The sequence below is a fragment of the Salvia splendens genome, unplaced genomic scaffold (genome assembly GCF_004379255.2).
Source record: "Salvia splendens isolate huo1 unplaced genomic scaffold, SspV2 ctg623, whole genome shotgun sequence".
Taxonomy (NCBI): domain Eukaryota; kingdom Viridiplantae; phylum Streptophyta; class Magnoliopsida; order Lamiales; family Lamiaceae; genus Salvia; species Salvia splendens.
In genome coordinates, this window is record NW_024599286.1 from 3,985 (window position 1) to 29,047 (window position 25,063).

Sequence of the window (25,063 nt, forward strand, 5' to 3'; positions counted from 1 at the left end):
TCACGTCTTTTCGTTTCGATGTGACGCGTAATTAATGCAGCGTTGAAAAACGTGCCTGATGTGACGCGATTCTTATCCAATTGGAAAACGTGCCTGATGTGACCCGATTTCTTATCCAACTTTTCGTCTCGATTTGTTGTCGAAGGTGTATTTGATACGTGGTTTATTCTTTCGTGTATGTAACGATTTAATGGGTCGTTACAATAAACATATATGTGCATGTTCAATTCCAAATCAAATGCTTGGTACGATAGAAAGTCCTTATTTTTAAAAAAGATTTTCCATTAAAACTCAATGTTAATTTTAACATTGTTCCAATGTAATTCAAATTTTATGAAGGTTCTATTCAATTGATCCTCCTCAACTTGGCAGGGAATTATATCATTATACTTGTCAGCTCCGCCAGTTCTTGCAAATCCGTGCAAAAACTACGAGCCAGAGTGTGTTGGTAAGACACAAAAGGCACTCCTCTACACAGGAATGGTATTGATGGCCGTTGGAGCGGCTGGTCAGCGTGTCTCCCTGGCACCATTACTCGAGGCACAGCATACAAATGAAAATGAATATGAAAGAATAGGGTGGAAGAGACTAATACGTTTTTTAATGGTAGTTTTTGCTGCCATAGGAGCTTTGGTGCTCCCATTAGTTAAAGATTGGAGCCTCCTGTTTGGAATCCCAGCAATCATCACTGGCATTGCGACCATATTTTGTTTTACTGGATTATGTTGTTCCAGATACATATCCCCGCCACCAGACCTGGACCAAATATATTACTTACCCAAAATCTTTACTGCCCGTATGACACTGATGTGGACGACTTTTATAACCTATGGAATGGTGTCCTCACTTGGTAGAACATACTTCGTAGACCAAGCAAAGCACCTGGACCGCCGTCTAGGCAAATGGGAGGTTCCTACTCAGGTGTTGCTGCTGGCTCAGATATGGTTAGCCAAATTACTCTATTATGTGACACGTAAACTTTTCCGAGCAAGTACAGAGATTTTCATGGCCAAGCTATTCGGGGTACTATGTTGTATGACTGCTGCAATAATGGAGAGAAAGAGGGTTGGCATTGTTAGAAGCCATGGCTTGCTGGATAAACCTGATCAAGATATTCCCATGAGTGTGCATTGGCTATTTTTCCAGTTCATCTTTCTCGGATGCATGGACAGGTTGTTCAAGGTGAGTGTGGATGGATTCATTGAAAACAAACCAAGAAAAGAACGCAGAAGAATACCTGATGCATTGACAGAGTGCCTTGAGATATACAGCCAGGGCGCGTACGGGCTGGGATTCATGTGTAGTGTGCTCCTTGTTTTCGTCGTGGGGAAAATAAGTGAGAAGGGAGATAAACCGAGTTGGTTCCAGTCCACCTCGAACCGGAGTCATTTGGACCACTACTATTGGGTGTTGGCGGTTTTGAGTGGTACGAGTTTAGTCATATTCAGCGTGTGGTGTATTTATCAACGTTACTTCCGTCCCCAAACCATCGTGGGACGGATCTTATACGTTGTAATGGTTTAGTGGTAAAATGATTGTATTTTTTTCTATATATCGTGTTACTTCCGTCCAAGGCACGGAAGGGCGAGAGATTTATTATGTTGGAACCAATGTTTTAAAAATCAGACCAGATATTGGGTGTTGGTGGTTTTGAGTGGTACTAGTTTAGTCATATTCAGCGTGTGGTGTATATATCAGCGTTACTTCAGTCCCCAAACCATTACTTCCGTCCCCAAACCATCGTGGGGCAGGAGATCTTTTATGTTGTAATGGTTTAGTGGTAAAATGATTGTATTTTTTTCTATATATTGCGTTACTTCCGTCCAAGGCACGGAAGGGCGGGAGATTTATTATGTTGGAACCAATGTTTTAAAAACTATACCAGATATTTTGTTTATTACTCTATGTTGGAACCAATGTTTTAAAAACCAGACTAGATATTGGGTGTTAGCGGTTTTGAGTGGTATGCGTTTAGTCATATTCAGCGTGTGGTGTATGTATCAGCTTTACTTCAGTCCTCAAACCATTACTTTCGTCCCCAAACCATTGTGGGGCAGGAGATCTTTTATGTTGTAATGGTTTAGTGGTAAAATGATTGTATTTTTCTATATATCGCGTTACTTCCGTCCAAGGCACGGAAGGGCGAGAGATTTGTTATGTTGGAACCAATGTTTTAAAAACCAAACCAGATATTTTGTCAAAATTTGTTCATGCTAGGACTCGAACCCATGACTTCTCCTCCAAATATCAACACCTCGTCCACTCCATCACAAGGCCTAGATGGAGAATAAGGAACATTGATTATTTTTATACAAACATGAAATTTTATACACCCAATTACCCAAACTAATGAAATAATTCATTTTAATTATATATTCTATAAATAATTTTTAATTATAATATTCCCTCGGTCCCATTAGAAATGAAATGTTTTTCTTTTTGGGTTGTCCTAATAAAAATGAAACGTTTCCTAAAATAGAAACAACACTATTTCTACTTTTTCTTCTTTATTACTTTACCCTCTCTTCATTAACTCTCAAAACAACACTGCATAGAATCATGTATTGAAAACCAAATGTTACATATTTATTGGGACGGAGGGAGTATATATTAAATTATAATTGTTATATCTTAAATTTTAATCACACTTACTAGTATTAACTAAATTTTATTGTTACTTTTATAAGATATAGTATCATTCATGTTTTTTTTACATATTATTAGTTATAGTTTACTATTTATTAAATATTTTTTAGAGTATATTTTTATTTAAACTACCTAATAATTTTTTTAAATAATTTTATAAAACTACTTTCGTCACGTACACTTTCTTGAAATGACATGAACATTATCTACTTTTATACATATAATATTATATTTTCATCTACACTGATTAATAATTTATGTATTTAATTATATTTATTAATAAAAAATTATTCAATTTTAATATTTGAATACCAGTTTTTTATTTATATTATATCTACAACTAATTATTTACAAGGTTTAATGTTTTTTTACATGTTACTCCCTCCGTCCCGCTTTAGGAGTCCCAGTTGATCAATTTTGAGCGTCCCGCTTTAGGAGTCCCGGTTGAGATAAACTAATAAAAAATGCCTACAAAGTAAGTAAAAAAGTGTTAAAAGTGGGTCCAACCATCCACTACAACATTTATTTATTACACACTCAATTAAAAGTGGGTCCTAACATCCACTACAACATTTTTTTATTACACACTCAAACACATTCTTAAAATATGTGCTCAACTCAATCGGGACTCCTAAAGCGGGACGGAGGGAGTATAAGTTATATTTTATCATTTATTATAATTTTGTGCATTATATATTTAATTTAATATATTTATAATAGTATAACATTTCGACCAGTAGTTAAACCGGTCCGACCGATTGAACCATGAACCAGTAGCTTCACCGGTTCGCTCACCGGTCCGACCGATTGAACCATGAATCAGTAGCTTCACCGGATCGCTCACCGGTCCGATTTTTAAAACATTGGTTGAAACGGTCTAGTGGTAAAATTTATCGTATTTTTCCTAACTGTAGCTGATTCTGGATCCATTAATGTGTCTATAGGTCTGCGTCCATCGCTTGTGGATTTCGGTTTTCAAGTAGAAGCATTAATTAAATATATTGGGATTCTGAATGAAGATCACCCTTAAGGGATTAGAATTGAATTGAGAGTTTGATACTCTCATGTTCCATAATAAATATCACATTTTCCTTTTTAGTTTATTCCATAAAAGATGGCATATTTCCATTTTTAGAAAAAGTTCTCTCTCATATTAATATAAATATATTTTTTTCTCTCTTCATTCAACGCACAACAGTGGCAGTGGTACCACTATACCCCCAAATATTTACCTCTTAATGTATTATTGTAGTCAAATTTAGTAATAGCTCTTGTGGTTGGGTGGTTCAAAAATTTGGTCTTCTTACTTTTTGGCCAGTGTTCGAATCCACCTTATGCATATTACTTCAAAATGCTGGGCTTTTCCTTTTACTATTAGACATATGATACGAGTCTTATCTATCTAGTTTAGCATATCTTCTATTATTATTTTGTTTAGATATTATAGGGATTTAACATATCTTTTTGTATCCACACATATTATAAATATGTGTGCAGTCTTCCATAATAATCAGTCAATTATTCAATCATCTACGAAATAAACGTATATTTGGCTCAATTGCTTTTGCATCAAGAAACAAACCCTCAAGGCTGCCGACGAGAACTTCTCGCGCTCAGCTGCCCCTTTTTGCCGTCCAAGTCACGACCCAACGTTGGGCGCTCGACAACGACGACATCTCGTTTCTTGATTTTGTGTGGAAATCGACGTTAAGGATTTAGGTCCTTAACAACCTATCATGAGTTCAATTATTTTATTTTATTTTATTTTATATCAATGATCTTATTTAATTTTACTTCTATCTCTAGATAGGTTTTTAATGTTTTTTACTTTTATTTGAATTATATTTTTTATATGCTATAAAATTGAAAATTCAACTAGCCTAGAATATTTATAAATGATCTATTGCAATTTATTTTTATCTTTATGTGGTATTTTTATTGCATTTTTACTAAGTATAATATGAAATATATTCTTGATGTGATATAAAATTTGAAAATACAGTTATTTTCTTTTTCAAAGATTAGGTATATGTACTGCATTTTATTTTTTTTCAATTATATTCTTAATAGTAAGTAATATGAATTTGAGTTTCTTTCAAAGATTAGGTATACATATATTTTGTATTTCAGTTATAATTTTAATGCGTATGTATGAATTAAAGTTCAAAATTTAATAGTTTACTATTTTTCTTATTTTGTTTTGTGTTTTTTTTACAAATACAAAACTATTAGTTTTCTTATGCTACTATTAGTTTTCTTATATTACTATTTTTTATATTATTTTTAATATACTTCTTATATAATATAATTATTTTAGTAACAACAATCAAATTAGACATTTAACATATGGAAGATTCTTACAATGCTGTAAAATCTTGCCAACGACAGCAAATTAGGCATGATGAATATTCACACTTTCATTCTTTACTCCATCTACCAAATCTAGCCAAACTAAGAGAATTAACCTTTGATTTTGAGGGACAAAATCTTTTTCTTTTGTCACTTATATTAGGGCCACAAGCCTACAGTATTAAAGCATGTTCTCTGTTTACTTTAGAATTTTGTCTAAAAAAGTTCGGTCCAATTTTGATTTAGGTAGAAGCCCAATAACCCATTCATTGTCAATAAAGGAAGACATTTCACTGGAGGCGGCCCACCTAATATTTTTGTGATAAATTGTTGTGCAATTGCCCGAATATTTGAGTAGTATTGATAAGAATTATTGCAATACTATTACTATAAACACAAATATCTTCTTATGCATTTAAATTTCGAATGGTCTCATGAAATTGATGGTGTCTGATTAATTAATACATTTTGAAATTTTGAGGTATTATATAAATGTTTTAAATAATAGTTTGAAAATGAAAACTAAGTCATTTTAGTAATTAATAGTACTCCATCTTTTAGCAATCAGATAGAATTCATCGGATTGGACAAGGGGTAAAGAATAAATTAATTACATAAGTTTTGGTTGGTGCCAAGATTATGTATAATTGTAACGAACTTGTTGGGATGCAAACCACATTCCATTAGAGAAACAAAATACTATAGGTGATTAATTTTTATAAACAATTAAAAAAGAAAAAAATATGACTATTGGTCATGGACAAAGTAATAGTAGTAGTAAACTAAGAGCATCCACATCCGTGCTCTTCGGCAAGAGCACGGATGTGGGCACGGACTCACATTTTCTGTCTGGTCTTAGGTAAGAGCACAACACCCACATCCGTGCTCTTCCGCAAGGACAAGCTCAAGGGTCCCACCATTCTATTATTCAATTTAAATAAAATATTTTCACAAAATTAAAATGCATTAAAAATATCTGGAATAATATTACAAATTACAAAAAAATTAAAAATTACATAATTAAAATCATAAAAATTAAAAAGTACATAATTAAAATCCTAAAATTTTAAAAAGTACATAATTAAAATCCTAAAAATTAAAAATTACATGATTAAATTCATAATTGGCCGAATTTCGTCCAAATGGATGATGAATGCGTGTATTTATAGATGATTTTGGGATTAATTTTTTTTAAAATTTTCAAAAAAATTTCGAAAAACGGTAATAAAACGGCTATATTTTTGGGGATCCGAAAATATTTTTTTAAAATTTTTGGTATTATTTTCGATTTTTTTAAAAAAAAAGAAAAAAATGCCAACGGCCAATAGAAACGCGCCACGTCGCTCTGCTCGCTGACACGGACATGCTCTTAGCTAAGAGCATGTCCGTGCCAGCGGTAAGAGCGCAGCGGCAGACAGGCGTGTCCTTGCCAGCGGCAAGGACGGACGGACGGCGTGTGCTCGCCGCTGCGGATGCTCTAAGAGGTGGGACTGGGACTCAAGCCTCCATCTAGAAGTTCTATTATTTAATTTTATAAAACCGCCAAATATAATTATTGATGTTTATTGTAGTAATATTTGTGCAAAAGTCTACCATCAAATGAAATTAATTTTTTTTCAGACAAATGCTCACATATTGTAATTAGATGCCTGGATTTCACAATCCAATATATCGCTCGTACATTAAATTTTGCAACTTGTGTTTATTTCTTTCTCAATAATGCATATTGAGGACAGTGGTTAATCACTGAGCTCATCAGATAACATTAATTTTGGTTTCATTTCGTCTTTATTGGTCCGAAGGTTTGACTATTGTTAATTTTTATATTGGAAATGCATATAATAGTACTATTTTATTATGATACTAACTGGTGCTTATGTTTTTTGGTAATGAAAAATGGAATCAAGTGGTGAGCTGGTTATGTTTTCTTATTCTTCCCCTCCATTGTTTGATTCCTTGGTATTTTGTCTGTGGAAGTAGAGTTCGAGTCAACTTAGTATTTGGTAGTTACATATGAACAATGAGACTGACAACTATAGTTAAAAAGATATAAAAAAATCTATGGAAACTTGGTATAGATGTCTTGATCCGACATCAATAGTTGTTTTCACATAGAGTGGCTGTCTCATCTCAGTGTCAGTAATACATTGAATAGGTCTGTCCATATATTTCAGGTAAAGAACTGAAGCTTTTTTGTTAAGTAGTCCATAAATCTTGTTTGTATGCATGGTCTAAGATTGGAGCTAGAATATACTGATTCAAGAGTTTATACACAAAATTGGTTAACCATGTAAGTATTTTCTTTGCAGTTCCTTGTAAGTCAATCCTAAGTATGTATGGAGACAAAAGAACTATGGGTAAATTATTCACATTCAAATAGTTCTTAATTAACAGTAGATTTGATCTCATTCCGCCTGAAGCTGAAGCTGAAGCTGAAGCTACTAGTATATATCTGCAGCATTGCTGCTGGCTGACGTAATCGCATACGCCTTATTTGAGATGCAAGATTATCTGACAGATGTTGTGGGGCTGAATCTGACTCGTGCTGCTGCGACTGTGAGCATTTGGGTTGGATTTTCTCTACTTCTGCAACCTCTGTTTCTCTTCTTCGTTGTCAAGTTTTTGGGACACCTTAAAATGGTCGTGATTTCCAGTTCAGCCTACACTTTGGTGCGTATTAGAGCATTCAATTCCAAATCAAATTTTTATTTATTTTTAACATGCCAAACCAAGATTTTTCACTAATTGATCATCGACTTGGCAGGAAACTATGTTGGTATACTTGTCAGCTCCGCCAGTTCTTGAGATTCCGTGCAAAATGTACGAGCCAGAATGAGTAGGTAAGACGCAAACAGCTCTCCTCTACACCAGGATGGTATTGATAGCTGTTGGAGTAAGAACCCTAAACCCGTTTTGTGAGGACGTCGCCTTCGCCTTGCCCTTGTTCTTGGCAGCCTTGTTGCCAATGGGACGCCGGGAGGACATCGGTGTGCCCGAACTCTCATCCTCGTACATCGGCTGGTTGAGGTCCATCGGAGGGGCGCCGCTGTCGCTGCTCATATAATCACCGGTGGCGGTGTTCTTTGTCCTCTTCGACGCAGCCGATATGGGCAGAATCCCCCTTGGAACTTCTGCTTGTCCTTCACGATCAGCCAGGAAGAGTAGTGCTTGAACTCGCCGTACAATGAAATGTACGACGCAAGCGCTCTATCGCGCACATCAGTCAAACTTTCGCCGCTGCCCTGCTCCCTCAAGTACTTCTCGTACTCCGCCGATAACAAATTGAGCTGCTTCTTCATCTGGTTCCAGAGCTTGCGGAGCTGCTCCCTATCGCGCTTGTAAGCGGCCGCCGACTTGGCCTCGTTGTAGCGCTCAGTAATGTGCTCCCAGTACGCAATTTGCTTTTGGTTGTTGGCAAACACCGGGCCCTCTGAAATATCAACCCAACACTTCGTTAGGAGAATGCTTTCTTCCTGGTTGTAGTTCGTCCTCCCTGGGGCGAATTCTTCATTCTTCTCCGGAGGCGGCAACTTCTGGGCTCTTTGCCTGTTCCTCTTCTTCCTAGTGGCGGAGCCCGAGGCGACGGCGGCGGAGGCAGAGGGGCGGCCACGGGGAGGGTGGGAGACGGCTCCACATCTGACAGCTCGTACGAATCCTTGCTGAAATCCGGATCATACTGGGTGTTGGAGTCGAAGGGCCGGTATTCGTCAGGGTCTGTACTCGGCCACCGTGCACCACCACCGAACATCGGAAATCCGTTGGGACTATTCGGATTTGAAAAATCACCGGGATTCATTATAAATTGAAATAGAGAGAATGAGATGAAAGAGTGAATGGAAGAGTGAAAGGAAGAAATAGAAGTGGTGTATATATATAAATTTTGAAGAATTAAAAAAAAAGGAAAACGCGTTGCATCGTCCGCGTGACCCGCAGTGGGCGGACGATACCGCGGATGATGCTTCGGGCATCGTCTAGGATTAAATTTTGCGAACAGAGTACATATTGCTTTATAATGTATTAGAGCATCCGCAATGGCGGACTTCCGCGCGGAATTCCCACGGACGTCCCGGAATTCCGTCGCGGACGTCCGCCATTAGGAGTACCGGGCGCGGATACGAAATTGGGCTGAGGACGTCGCAGGTCCGCGGAATTTTGCGGAATTCCGTCCTGACGTCCACCATTGCGTGGACTGTCACGGAATTCTGCACGGACGTCTCGTATTGTGCATTAAATATTTTTTTTTTATTTTCTATAACTACATCCCGTTGAATTTCATTTCATTCGCACCACTTGTTTTAACGAGTATCTCTCTCTCTAAATACCATTCTTTTGAATCATCAATGGAGCACCACGATAGCGATTCTTCTCCCGTCTCGAGCGATTCACCGGCGCCGCATTTTCCCATTAGCAGGAGTACGCAATTGTCCCAGTCGATGTCCCAATATCCAGGGACGCTGCCACAATCCCAAATGCCATCGGGCATGATGCCGGGGTACTACAACATGTACCCACAGTGGTAAGGGATGATGCCCAGATGTCGGGGGTGATGCCCCAGATGCCGGGGATGATGATGCCCGGGATGATGCAGGGATCGTCTGGCGCTTCGGGGGAGTAGGCCGGGTGTCCCCCAATCGCCGGTGGACAACGTCTATCGGCCCTTTATGGATTTACTGTCGACGGACAACCCAGTGAGTACTCCTCTCGAGACTCAGTTCACTGGCGTTGACACATTCTCGTTCGAGGAGTTGGGGCTTTCTCCGATCCGGGAGGATCCGCCGTCGACAGAGAGGAGGGGGAGGCCAAGGCGAGGGGGAGCAGGGGACTGGGAGTCCCGGTGTACGTTGCTAACGTGGGAGAGGGATCCAGCGGGACCAAGAGGACCATCTGGAGCTCGGACGAGTGCGTCGCGCTGGCGAAGGCATGGATCAGTGTGGTTGAGGATCCATACGTCGGGGCGAACCAGCACATCGACCGGATATGGTGGCGCATTAGCCAGAGCTACATCCAGTTCAAACCGCCAACGGGGAAGCCCCACAACTCGGAGCAATGCCGGAAACAGTGGGATCGGTTGAAGATGCCACTCAGCCGATTTGTCAGCATTTACACAAACAACCTCCGCTCGGCAACCAACGGCATGTCGGCCGAGGATGTGAAGCTGTTGTCTCAACAGATGTTCCCCGACCCCGAAAAGCGCCTCGGGGAATTCAAATATTGGGATGTATATCTCGCGGTTCATGATTCGCCCAAGTTCACTGCGGGTGTGGAATCCGGCTGGCCGAAGTGGACGAGGATCAGCGCATCCAGAGAGTACAGCAGCAGTGCTGGTTCCGCTGAACTCTCCCCGGCGAGGCAGAGTTCCCCACTCCCACATCGTCGGCCCGCTGCCGTCGCCTGATTGGGCAAAGGTCTACGGCGCGTTTGTCGAGGAGAAGTCCCAGTCCCAGCGGATCCGCCGAGGCCCAATCGGCATCACCCACCCAAAACGATTCGGATCCTGAGAACCCCCTCCTATGCCCGCATCGCCGCACATGACGCCTTGTTATGTGCGATGCAGGAATGGCGCCAAACGAACGACCCCCACTACAAGCGGAAGCTTAGGCCCCTCCTCAATAGTATGCGCACGACTTGGGGTTTGACGCGATGTCGGATAGCGACGGCGAGAGGGGCGGCGGGGAATCCGAGGAATGAGGAGCCGGTTTTTATTTTTAAAATAATGTACTAGTTTTAGTAATTATGTAATTTTTTTTAATGAAGTATGTTTTTTTTAAATAAAGTGGTTGCATTTTCTCCGTATTCGCGTCGAAATTTTAATCCCGTAAATTGTTTACTTCCGGAAATTGTTTAATTTGTGAATTTGCGAATTTTTTTTAATGTGAGGATTCCGTTGGGAATTCCGCAGGGAAAGTCCGCCACTGTGCAGTGGGAATTCCGTATGACGTGGCAGGAGGTGTTTTTAGGAAGTTCGCGTGGAATTCTGCCGGGACATCCGCACCACTGCGGATGCCCTTAGGAATTGCTTTCAGGAGCATTTAGTCATTTCATAAATTTTAAACCAAATATCCACCAAATTAGCATGACTCTCTGCCTCCTCTCTCTCTCTCCACGCTGCCATTACTCTCCCTTCAACCATCCCCATACTCCAAACTCCATTCATTCATTCTAAAACCCTAGCACGTCAATATTCTCCGTCCAAAGGCTTGAGCAATTGACTTACAGCGATGATTTGAAGTGAATAACTTGACGGCGACAGCGATTTGAAGGAAACCCTTGAAAATCCAATTTTAACTGATGATCAGCGATTAGAACCGAGTTTTGACGACAAAACGAAGGATTTTCTTTGCGATTGTGAACTGAGCTTAGCAGCGCAGAACTCGACCTCATCGTGAAAACCATCCAAGAGATTCTCCCGGAGCCTCTTACCTCCCTCCTCCGATTAACCTCTGCCCCTCTTCTTCTCATTCAAAATTATATAGTATATTGTTATTGGGTGCACTGCAACTCATATAGCCATGTACTGCAATCTCGACACAAACTAAATTGTTCTCGTCAACAAACACTAATTAGTATAAAAGTAATACTCAATCCTATTATGGTATGATATTAGTAAAGTAATATATTGAAGCAAATAGTGTGGTGTGCAATCGTTTCATTAAACTACATCAGGAACAAAATTTATTAAAATAATATGTAAACTGAAATATCGTCGCGGTAACACTGCAATCTGGTAACGTAAAAATTAGAGATTTCCTTTTTTACACCCCTCCGCATTTTTAATTGATTCAGCATAATTAAAAAGCATACGATTTTCAGATCCAACGGCCTAAAATGGTGGTATGGTGTCACAACAAAAAGTGTTGTCATTTTAGTATTTACAATATTGCATGTTTCGTGCCACATGACAGCACAAGATTGGATGTACATTAGCAGTTTAAAATTAGTTAGCATATTAGTATATCCCCTTTTTAACATACAAAATTGAAATTAATTATTAGTTATTACTGATAGTATTTGATCATACATCTATATATATAGATAAAATCCTATATATATGATTTAATAATTTTTTTTTTTTAAAGTTATATAAGAAACTTAACTTTATTTTAAAACAAAATTGAAATGCAAAATGACACAACCAATGGCTACGTCAAATGAGTGATGTTGCAAGCATAGACATTGAAGCATGTGTACTTAGGGCATGTACACACAAATGCATGTTTCGGGCCACTGTTGAGCACGCTGATGTGGATGCCCTTAATTCATAGTATAAGAACTACATTTAATACCATAATTAATGCCTTTATTTGATGGGCAAGCTGGTACCCCCAAAATTTGACATTTGCGTCTCATTTCATAATATTATAGAAAATATTTAGAATATCACACACCCCATAATGTAATATGTCTCGTTACCTTAATGACAATTTACCCATATTCATTCATATATTTGAAAATCGAAAGTCTCACAAAAGCCCTCGCCTACTTTAGTTCTCTCTCTATATATAGGCAGCCTCTCTTGTGCAGTAAAACAATCTTAGAGAATAGATAAAAATGAAGGATTCGAAAATGGGATTCCTATTTCTGTTGATGGCAATGGTGGTGATAATGATACCTTCTGCAGTTGCTGAGGATACGATTTATGAGAAGTGTATGTCGGAATGCTTGACAACATGCGTAGCCCAACCAACTTGTTTTAGCTCACTGCGAAAGAATTTGCTCGACGTTGCAGCCTGTTGACGTCTCAACTCGCACCAAAACCGGTCTAGATTAGTATATTTGTTCATCATGAGTATGCCATTGCGACCATTAATAATCAAAGCTTGATATGCTTTCTCATGTTTTTCTAGGGTTTCATATGATATGATAACTCTAAATATGATTGCATTATAATACTACTATTGCATACAAATTGGCGCAAGAATAACTATAAATATGATTTTTGTTAAAGAAGATCAAAGAAAATGTGACCGGATATTAGAAACAGACTATTCTCTACATTATTTTTTATCTTACTTATTATTTCTTCACTTTAACTATTTATTTTCATTTTTCAAAATGAGTGCAGAAAAAAAATATAACAAATTTTCAGGAACAGATGGGGTACTTAGTAATACTAAAAAATATTCAAAATTATATAAATAGGAGTACAATTTATGCAAATAATCTGAATAGCACTCATCCTATAATCTAATTTGTCTCAGTGCATTAAATGATAATTTACCATAGTATATATTTACTGCGCGGATGTGTTATATATAAATATTGAGAATAGCACACACCCCATAATCTAATTCGTCTCATTGCATTAATGATAATTTATTTGTGTTAAAATGACAACACCTTTTAAAGTGACACCATATGTCACGACCGCCCTTACTAAGGATAGTAAAGACGGGGAAATCGTGACTAGGGAAGGGACTAAGGAGCGGGGAAGAAGAAGGGGAAAACAATGAAAGACAACATCTTAAACAAATAGGGGGGTCCAGACCCCTGCCATCACCTTCTTTGATGCGGATTCAGCGCCTCAGTATTTGAAGTCGCTCGTCAGGATGGACCAGTTGGGCTATCCGAACTTCAGATTCAGATATCGAGATGGATGACTACTTCACATGGTTCGTAGTTTTGATTTAGGGTTTTTTGTTTTCCTTTGGAGTTGGCCAACTTTTGGCCATCATCCTTGTTGTTATTTTGGTGTATAGCTTTGTTATGTTTGTTTTCTCGTTACTTAGATGGTTATTACCCGGTCTATGGGGATACCATAGTAGCTTTGTTAGCTCTTGTGATTTATATCTCTCGTGCGAACCGATTCACTTTTGGGCTTGGATGATGTATGTTCTTTTGGTGATTTTTGATATATACAGGTTGTGGGTCCGCCTTAACCCCTCGCCGTGATGGTGTTTGAGGAAAAAAAAATTTAAAACAAAGCTTCAAAAGAAAAGTTTTAATCGATTAAACAATTAAGCGGCAGGTTAATATCTCAAGGCAATTAATGTCATATAGTAGTGTAGAGCAAAACGAAAGACTTTATCAAGAACGATTTGAAATAAGGCAGCGGAATAAAGGTGTCTAGAGAGTCATAGGGAGACGCCTATGTATGAAGACACGACGCATCCGGAATTTCTTAAGGCTCGACTCAACATCCGCCGCAACATCACCGCTCAACCTGCACATAAAGAAAACATATGCAGGGCTGTGTACTTGACATACTCAGTGGACACACGCCAAAATATTTGATAAAAGTTATGTCATCCATACCATAGTGAACTCGAGTTTTAACATTTTAGAAAAGAATATCATCGAGTATCACAAAACATTTTCGTAGACTAGCCAGTCAAAACAATCTCCCCACTTTCTCATCAATCAATCAATCAATCACATCCTCTTACCATAGTGCGACGAAAATGTGGCCACACTATTCGCCCACGAGACCGGCCGACTAACAAGGATGGCTCCCGATCCCACCTGTGTACACAGCCTGATAGGGTTTGCGGCCATACTCAGACCCTAATTCGTTTCACACATAGCCCTATAGCCTAACGGAGCAAGCTCAAACGAAATAGACATTAGGCAACAATCTCAACATCAAACAATCACAGCCCTATAGCCTAACGGAGCAAGCTCAAACGAACTAGGCATCAGGCAACAATCTCAACATCAAAACAATCATGGCATTACATAACACTTTAAACCACCCTTATATCTCCAATATCATAATTTAGAAACGTAAAAGAGTTTTAGTAAAGAAAGCCCACCTCGATTGCTTACAAACACAGTTCACAACTTTACTGAAAACCTTGCTCTTCGTACCCACGTACGCACAACAACCCTTATCAACATCATAACCACATAATACAACACAATCAGTTTTCTATCAACACATTTCTCATGCATGCCCTATCGTTCCTTTCATCGTTTTCTTATATTGCCCATCCCAACGTTCACCATCATAAACGAAACGAACCATTTGGCATACATCAACGTACAACACATAATCACATCATAGGATAAGTTCTTACTCACACATGTATCATGTATTTCATTCAAAACTTGCCAACAAGACTATTTCAATCAAGCATGAATCTGGCAAAACAGCGCTGTCGTTTTGTAAAAATCATTAAAAATCCATCCGATATCATTTGAAGCTAAACTTTGGTCACCACACAGTAGACACATCAAGGTTCATCCAGTTAAATATCCACACCAAAATCACATCTTTAGGTCGGTCAAAAACAAAAACGAAACTCACTGGACGAGAATACAAATTCTGACAAGACTGCGCAGTTCAATTGAAAAATTCGTTAAAATTTCATCTTTCGTCAAAAGAGGCTGAAATTTTGACACAACACAGAAGACACTTAAAATTTCACTAAGTTAAAAATTCATGCCAAAATAAGATCTTTTGGTCGGCCAAGCACTCATCGGAAGCTACTGTCCGAACACCACATTTTTCATGCTCAACATTTACAAACTAGGGTTTGTCTATCATTCATCCACACATACATATTCAAGCTTTCAACACATATTCCCGCTTCAAAAACGACATCACAACCATGTTCTCCTATTTACACATAGCATTCACCAATGAATCACCCACAAACTCGCACACACACATACATATTCATGCAAACATCCTTCCCAACCGATTAATTTTTTGATCTACGATTTCTACACTCACTATATGCATGAGGGGATCAAGAAACATGGATTCAATGGTAAGAAGGAGAAAGATGAATCAAAGTATACCTTTCTCTTGAAAAACAATCGGTATGAATGACGAATGATGCGATTCTTCGATGAATCTTGAATTTCCAACTCCACAATGATGCAAGAACAAGGAATTGGTGAAGGATTTGTGGAGAAGGAGAGGAAGAGAGGAAAAAACGTGTGGGAGGAGAGAAGAGGGAGGCGAAAATATGAGGGCTAGGGTTAGGGTTCTTTTAATTTATAGTCTAGGATAAATCCCATAATTAAATAAAGCAATTAAAATTGTGGAAGAATAAATAGAGGTCAATGAATAAATCCCACAATTTTAGTAAAATAGGCGCGTGTTGAAGGGGTGTAAACAAGGAAAATATATTTAAATCCTAAAATTAAATAGGAATAGGATTTAAAATAGGGACAATTTGGTTTGGATTTAATTTGGATAAATTTCCCAAAACAATTAATTAAATCCAAGAAAGAAAATATTATTTTCAATAAATAGGAGGGCCGAAAATTCCAATAAAATGGCTAGAATAATTATGCATGATCTCATTTAATTTAATTCACACATTGAAAATTTAATCACATTATTTCACATAACTCACAACAACTAATTTCACATAATTAACTCAATCACATAGAAATTAAATTTCATAATTGAATTTCCCAAAACAACATCCTCATCAAAAAAATAATAATAAGTCACAAATTTTCGGGGTGCTACCATACCACCATTCCTAACCAATCATTTGTACACGTGGACGAATAATCAGCTGCCATGTGGCAATCATAAAAAACGCTCAAGGGAAAATTTTCTCGCGCTGCAATATCCAATACGGCAGACTGCAATTTTTGTCCGACTGCAACATCCAATACGCTAGACTGCAATCTATAGATTGCAGTGTAACGTTTATAATATTGAAGGCTACGTGATGTCACAATGTCAATTTAAAATGTGTTTTGATTTTAACGCACCCCTTTACCATATCCTTCATATATTTAATTATTACGTTGATGCTTTATATTTGAAATCACATGACTACCATTCAAAGTCACAGTGATGTGAATACAATTTTAAATAAATCAATCAATCCAAACATTTTTGTGTTAAAGCCAATAACCCTTCATATCGAACACCCAAACTTATTGAAATTTCGAACATTTATTATTTATTCAAATATAAAAAAAAAAAATTCTAGCGCCGCATCAGGCCCATATGTTATGCCAATGGGCTTTTAATAGCTTTCCAACTCATTTTGAATATCAGGCCCATGTGTTATGCCAATGGGCTATAATGAAAATATTATTCATATATAATGATAATAGGTTCAATCTAAAAGTTAACGATATGTATTAGTATCTTCTTTTTTTTCTCCTTTTAAAAGGAGGATCGACGGTGGTTCCCCATCTACCCCCGAAGTGACTCGGACCCCCGGCCTAACGGTCAGAAGTGAAGCGGCTTACCAAGCTGCGCTTCGTTGTCAAGGTGGGACCCAATGGGTCTACCAGCCCCGCAGGAACGGGTCCAGGATTTTTCACCTCCCCCAGCTCCTGGGTCCAGGCACGGGTACAGGCTTAATCACCTCCCGAAGCTCTGGAGTCAGGCCAGTGAATCCACTAGTATCTTCGTCAACACTAATATTCTTATTTTTCAAATTTAGTTGGTTTACAAAATGGGTCCATTTCCATTTCTGAATATCTAATTTTATGCGTCTCATTCTTTATTAACGATATAGCAATAATTTTTTCTATCTATATACTTGCAATCGTATAATCTATTTCCAAAGCTCTTATATAGTGGATGACATGGCTATTAATATATTAGTAATACAAAACATGGAACAAGACACATTCACAAATCACAATTTTACTAGTGAAATTAAAAATTAAAATTAAAAATTAAATAAAAGGAAAATTTGGCCTTTAATTTGTTCTCATTTCTCCGGTGATTTGTAATAAATAATACTCCCTCCGTCCTATAATAGATGTCACACTTTCATTTTTAGTTTGTCATACAAAAGATGTCACATTTCCTCTTTTGGAAAAATTTCATTCTCACATCAATTATAAAATTATATTTTCTCTCACCACTTAACACACAAAATAACATCTCCTAAAATCTCGTGTCATCTTCCAAGTGTGACATTTACTATGGATCGGAGGGAGTAATATATTATTTAAATGCATACATTTATCTAACAATATTATTTAAACTTTGATAGTGTTTAAGAAAGATGAAGAAAACAAATGGATAGGTACATCATTTTAGGTGAATACAAACCCAACGCCTGTTTTTGTAATAAATAGAGAGATATCAAATTTGACAGTTGTATGACAAAGTGTATTTGTTTTTGTTTTTTAAGCCTTGTGTTTAAAAGTTGACTTTGTTATGAACACCTCCTTTCAAACAAATGCAACTATAGTAGATTAATTAATGAATCAAAAAAAGATTAATTAATGAATCCAACAACTTTAGATGAATAAAGAACAGTGAAATACTGATACAAATTTACGTTTAAGTGCAGTTACTTAATTATAAGTTCAGTTTAAGGTTGATAGATTTTACTATAAAACTACTCACCCCGTCCCATCCTAAGTGAGACGTATTCCTTTTTGGTACGTTTCAATCTAAGTGAGACGTTTCCTTTTTTTTCACAACAATCAACTCACTCTTCTCTCCTACTTTATCATATCTCTTACTTTATTCTCTCTTTCTCTTTCTTACTTGATCATCTCTCTTACCTTTTTTCTATATTTCTCTTTCTTACTTTACTCTATCTCTTACTTTACTATTAATAATTTAATTCATTAAACACCACTACCTAAATTCTTGTACTCAACACATTAGAATTATGATCAAATATGAAATGTTTGCTTTTCGACACGAAATTTTATGTAATGTTGTTTTGTGCTTTAGTTAAAAGGGAGTAAAGTAAGACATGGGAAAAAGGAGATAATGTTATTTCAATTTTAGGAAACGTGACATTTTTAATACCCAAAAGGGGAACGTTTCATTATTTATGTGACACAGGGAGTATATATTATTAAATTAGTTAAATATTATTAAGAATTTGTTTACCTAAATTTCTATGGCTAATTCATTTATGAGTCACTATTTTTTGTTTGAAGATTAATACTATAAAGATTTTATTAAATTTGTATAAATTGAGTTTAATTTTGAATCTTGCTAAGGAAAATCTTGGACCCTAATATTATCATCTTTATTAGTACAATAGTACTAGTACGAATTGAGGGCTTTCGGGCATAAGCGTAATTGGCTTAAAAAAATCGAAAAACATAAGTTTTCAGTTTCAATTTTCCAGCTGTTTGTAACATTTTTCATTATGTGTTGAGATAATGGAGTACAATACAACTATACAACCAACCTTTCATACATTTAATCTCAGAGAACGTGATCATCGTTTTATGTAAATTGGAAAATAGGCATTATATACTCGATTACATTTTCCAACCAAAATAATTACTCCTACTACTACAATAATTTTCTGCTCTTACCAACCTAATTAGTTGAAAAGTTTTTCGCCCTATCCTAAACTCTAATTTTTGTACAATTAGTTGTTTCTTGTTACTTTGATTTTTTAAGCAGTACTAATATTTTAGATTAATCGTTGAGTTTTCAAGTACTACTCCTTAATTAGTTTACATACTTCAATGCAAAAGCAAAAATCCTAATCTCTTGAATAATTAGTAGTTGCCTTTACCTTTTAGCTTTTAAGTACTCATATCTTTTAGATTTATTAGGTTTTTAGTACATCAATTTACATACTTTATTGCATAAAAAAGGATATTAGGCTTAAAAATCATAAATTTTTGACAAATTATGGTACTTCGTCCAAATTTTGAAAGTAATTTTAAAAATTACAAACTTTTGAAAATGTTCAATTTTTTCAATCCGACCCAAGTAGAAAATTTTCACTAGCCTTTCATACTATGTGAAGTCTATGTAGCTTAGTATGAATTATAAATGAAACGACGTTGTTTCGATGTCTTAATTCTTAATTCGACGTTGAATAATATGTGCCTAATATGATAAAATTATGTCTCTTGTCGGGTTGAAAAATGATCTGCCGTGTAAAATTGAAGTTTGTAAATTTTAAGACCAATTTTAAATTTAATGAAAAATACTAGAATTTACCCGAAATTTTTTATCTTTTAAACCAATAAGAAATCATAACTTTGTATACACGTACTTGCGTGTTGCTTTGAGATTTTAAGCAATTTTTTAGATTGACTGAAGTATTAATTTAACATACTTCAATGCATAAAACCGAAAATAAATTTTAACTAATTGAAACTCACACCGTTTAACATAACCAAAGCATGACCAGATTTCATTTTATGCTTCGAAGCCTCAAACCACATTCACATCAGCATGCATCATATAAATGTCTTGATTAGATATCACACAATTCCAATAACACTCAGAAATATTATTATTGTGGAAAACTTAAAACTTACAAGAAACTGAGTGTCCCTACAGCATCCATGTTTCTTCTACAACATGCATGTCATGTCGGTCTAAATAATTAAGGTTTTAACTCTCTTACACGATATTCATAAATAGTTCTAACCGTATGGTCCATTTCTTCAGCAACTCATATCTATAAGGTAAAAACTCTCTTGGCACGATATCTTATAGGGGTATTTGCCAATAAGTTTTGTAACTATCATAAAATTTTGGATTTGCTTATCATCTTTAAATTAATTGCTTGTAAATTATTGAACTATTCATTTGTTTTGATTTTACAATTAATCAAGATTGTATCACTAAAATGACTTGATAACTTCCGTACATGGTAGTATTGGATATCAATCATAATAAAACGACGTCGTAATATGCTAAATTAAATAACTTCATTTGCTGAACTCATTCATCTTGTTTCTCGTTTCTCATTTTCTCTCTTATATCTCATTCTTTCATAATATACACTATAATTCAACAAATGAAATTATTTAAATATGTATAGTACTACATTGTTTCGTTGTGTACAATGTGATGTCGTTTTGGTTGACATCCGATAGTGGCAGCAATTAAGTTACCAAGTTATGATAGCATCGAAATCTTGATTAGTTTTAAATTCAAACAAACCAAAAATTCAACAATTTACAAGTAGAATTTAAAGTTGATATGCAAAATCGGAATTTGGTGAAAGTTTAGGAATTTGCATGCAATTACCATTGTTTATAGGGAAAATTACGGGAAAAAAACCCATGAGTTTTGGTCAAATTCCGGTTCATTCTACAACTTTAAAAATCAACTGTAAAAACCATGAATTTTATATTTTTCTCAATTTTCTTATAATGAGATATTCTGATTTTCTATTTGTTATATGCTATTGATTTAGCACACACGTATTTCATATTAATGACATGGTTGAGTTATTTGCTAAGTCCACATCAGGTATAATTTCGCATAAATTATACTCCGTAGGTAAATTGAAAAAATTAAATTCATAGTTTTTACAACAAATTTTTAAGTTGCAAAATGAATAAAAATTTGACCAAATTTATGATTTACAAATAAATTATGATAATATACTATATTATTGACATTGAAGTTACTTTAGTGTATTAAGTTGATAGTGTGACAGGTGAATTAATTCAGTTCATATCCATTTACTTACAAACTTCTGATTTTTCCAGTTTTTTTACTATTGGTACACGTATTCGAACACGTACATATTTATACGTATATTTTATATATGTATGATTGCCTTGAGTTGTGTACTCTTTGTGTGAACCATTCATTTGAAATACTCTGTAATTGACCTAAAAACCAACTCATACACTCACACTTCCATACTTTGTTGACCAAACTTGGCCTAAGGTAGGTGAAGTATTTAACTGCGTACTCCACTTCATCAGATCATCAATTTCTTTTATAGGATAAAATTTGTGGCTCGTATATTTTTATTCTTGTATAAAAATTATAATAGTAAATTTATTTATTTCGTAAAATTAAAATATGTCATAATATATGAACGAAAGACATCAAAGTTGGGTCAAAATAAAACTCTTTATGTCGGCTCAAATAAAACATAAATCTATTTTATAGTCTCATTATAGATCATCCAACAAAATGAACTTCCTCATAAATAAATTTCCCCAAATGAAAAGAAAATTTAAATCCATGTTATACACGAAAGATTCATCATACCTTCAAACACCAATTTGTGAGGGAGTCCCTACAATTCCCTATCTATCCATGTTAGTGAACAGAATGTTAAAACTTTAATTTTAATTTCCATATTAAATCATTGCCCTAATCTATACTACTAATTAGTTGGGTTGTCATCCCCAACAAATAATGAAATTCCAGTTGGAAGGTGATGGTTAGGAGTTAGATTGAGCAATAAATGAGACAAACCACGGAAATTTCAAAACCTGAATATTATAATTTTATTCACTGGATAATAAAAAAGACCCCATTTAATTCTACACAAAATAGTGGTTGGCCAATTTATCCTTTAATTTTCTATATGTCATAAGTCAATCAAAACTCTTTAAATACTCACACACTTTCCCCTACTTACCCCAACCACATTCAAAAACCTCTTACTCGTCCTTCCCCAAATCCTAAACACTTTCATCCTATCTAATTTAAATTTCCCTTCGCTTTTCTCTTTGCCGCTTTCATCCAATCAGATAACACCTACTGAATTTCGCAAAAAACCCTAATCGATCTTTCGTGAAATCTCTAATTACGAGAATGGGGAACGACGAGAGACGGGAGGCGGAGGCCGCCGCGACGAAGATCTCGGTGGACTCAACACACGGAGGAGAGAGAAAAAGCTACAACCTCCCAAACTTCCACCAATCGGTGAAGCTAAAATATGTCAAACTAGGGTACCACTACATGATCTCCCACGCCATGTACCTCTTACTCCTCCCCTTGCTCGCCATCACCTCCGCCAACCTCTCGACCGTCACCGCGGCCGACCTAGCCCTCCTCTACGACCAGCTCCGGTTCAACCTGGTTTCGGTGGTGGCGTGCTCCACCCTCATGGTCTTCCTCGGCACGCTCTACTTCATGACGCGGCCGAGGAAGATCTACCTCGTCGACTTCGCCTGCTACAAGCCGGGCGAGGCCGTGATGTGCAGCAAGGAGCTCTTCATGGAGCGTTCGAGGCAGGCGGAGACGTTCACCGAGGAGAATCTAGGGTTTCAGAAGAAGATTCTAGAGAGGTCGGGGCTCGGGCAGAAGACCTACTTCCCCGAGGCGCTGATGAGGGTCCCGGCCGAGCCCTCGATGGCAGAGGCCAGGAAGGAGGCCGAGATGGTGATGTTTGGCGCCATCGATGAGCTGCTGGCGAAGACCGGGGTGAAGGCGAAGGACATAGGGATACTGGTGGTGAATTGCAGCTTGTTTAACCCGACGCCGTCGCTGTCGGCGATGGTTGTGAATCGGTACAAGCTGAGGGGGAATGTTTTGAGCTATAATCTCGGTGGGATGGGCTGCAGCGCCGGCTTGATCTCCATTGATCTTGCTAAGCAGCTTTTGCAGGTTTTCGTTTATTTCTCTTTTTTACTTTTCTATTCATAAATTAGGGTTATAATTCGAAATATATAAGCATATTACACTTGTTTGTTTATAGTAGTGATGAAATTAGGCACGCCAAATTAATTTTAATTTTGGTTTTAATTCTAATTAATGAGTCCACATGCCTACATTTAGCTTTTTAGTGAGGGTTATTTGGGACAAGTAAACGTAGTAGAAAATGTTAATATTTTTAAAATCATGTTTATGTAAACTAATTTTTTTATTTACTCTCTATTTGTGATATTAACATTTTCTTCTTATTTGTCAAAACAAGGTTTGGGACCAAGTCTTGTGCTTTTTCAGTTGTGTATGTTATGTCAATTCCTTTTCTAGCCCAAACCCAAAATTTTGGGTCAAGTTAGAAAACTAGTTACACGTGATGGTGACTTAATTAAATATCATTATTACTCATTATACAACTTTATACATGCTAGTACTACTTTCCCACCTAACTATACGATATTCATTAATTAATTAGCAAACTTTCATGTTACATCGAAGACACTTATCCCAACCATTTTATTTTAACCTTTTCCAACAAAACAATTTTTTTCCTGCGTCCGTCACTGATTCCATACATCTGTTTATGACAACAGGTGAACCCAAACTCGTACGCGCTAGTCGTGAGCATGGAGAACATCACCCTGAACTGGTACTTCGGCAACAACCGGTCGATGCTCGTCTCGAACTGCATCTTCCGGATGGGCGGCGCGGCCATCCTCCTCTCCAACCGCCCCGCGGACCGGCCCCGCGCCAAGTACCAGCTCATCCACACCGTCCGCACCCACAAGGGGGCGGACGACAAGAGCTACGGCTGCGTGTTCCAGGAGGAGGACGACGCCAAGCACGTCGGCGTCGCCCTCTCCAAGGACCTCATGGCCGTCGCCGGCGAAGCCCTGAAAACCAACATCACCACCCTGGGCCCACTCGTCCTCCCATGTCCGAACAACTCCTCTTCCTAGTCACACTTGTTGCAAGAAAAGTGTTCAAAATGGAAATCAAGCCTTACATCCCCGATTTCAAGCTAGCATTCGAGCACTTCTGCATCCACGCCGGCGGCCGGGCGGTGCTGGATGAGCTCGAGAAGAATCTCGATTTAACTCAATGGCACATGGAACCTTCTAGAATGACCTTGTACAGGTTCGGGAACACGTCGAGCAGCTCGCTGTGGTACGAGCTGGCGTACACGGAGGCGAAGGGGAGGATCCGGAAAGGGGACAGGACGTGGCAGATTGCGTTCGGGTCGGGATTCAAGTGCAACAGCGCGGTGTGGAAGGCGCTGAGGACCGTTGATCCGGCGAAGGAGAAGAATCCATGGATGGATGAGATTCATGATTTTCCAGTTGAGGTGCCTAGGGTTGTTGCAATTAATTAGTTTGTCACCAATTCAATTTACAAATTCATTTTTAGTTTATGGTGCGAAATTATTTCTGTGAAATGGTTAGGGAAACAAAATGAATGTTGATTTGAGGAATTTGTTGAGGTGTAGATGTGGAGATGTGCAAGTTTTTTTTATTGGTGGCATTGAAAACGCCTTGATATAATTTGTCTAGAATTCAGACAAATACATGTAATAAATATTAAAGAGATATTAATTTGTTTAATTCACTGTCATTTTTCTCTTGTTAGTTCATTTCATACCAGTACTAGTGTTGTTGACGTTGATGTATCTATTAATTGTTGTGTTTGAAAAATAAATTTGAGCTGAAATCGATGTGTTAAGGACATCAAAGTGTTAATTCGGGGTCCAATTAATTAATATATTGGAGTTATAGGTTTTCTAGCTTTCTTTCATGATCAATCAAGCTC

The 25,063-nt window shown here is 37.1% G+C and overlaps 2 protein-coding genes and 1 pseudogene across 2 annotated transcripts; all 3 read left to right on the plus strand.

The window, feature by feature from the left end:
* The first annotated feature begins 480 nt into the window (after positions 1-480).
* On the plus strand, positions 481-1,524 carry LOC121790796 (protein NRT1/ PTR FAMILY 5.5-like). Its single transcript, XM_042188913.1, has one exon. The coding sequence runs from the start codon at positions 481-483 to the stop codon at positions 1,522-1,524; it is 1,044 nt and encodes a 347-aa protein (XP_042044847.1).
* A 7,811-nt stretch (positions 1,525-9,335) lies between these two features.
* Positions 9,336-10,390, plus strand: LOC121790795. The gene is made up of 2 exons (XM_042188912.1): positions 9,336-9,408; positions 9,738-10,390. The coding sequence occupies exons 1-2, from the start codon at positions 9,336-9,338 to the stop codon at positions 10,388-10,390; spliced, it is 726 nt and encodes a 241-aa protein (XP_042044846.1).
* An 11,848-nt stretch (positions 10,391-22,238) lies between these two features.
* Positions 22,239-24,858, plus strand: LOC121790793 (annotated as a pseudogene).
* The last annotated feature ends 205 nt before the right edge of the window (positions 24,859-25,063 follow it).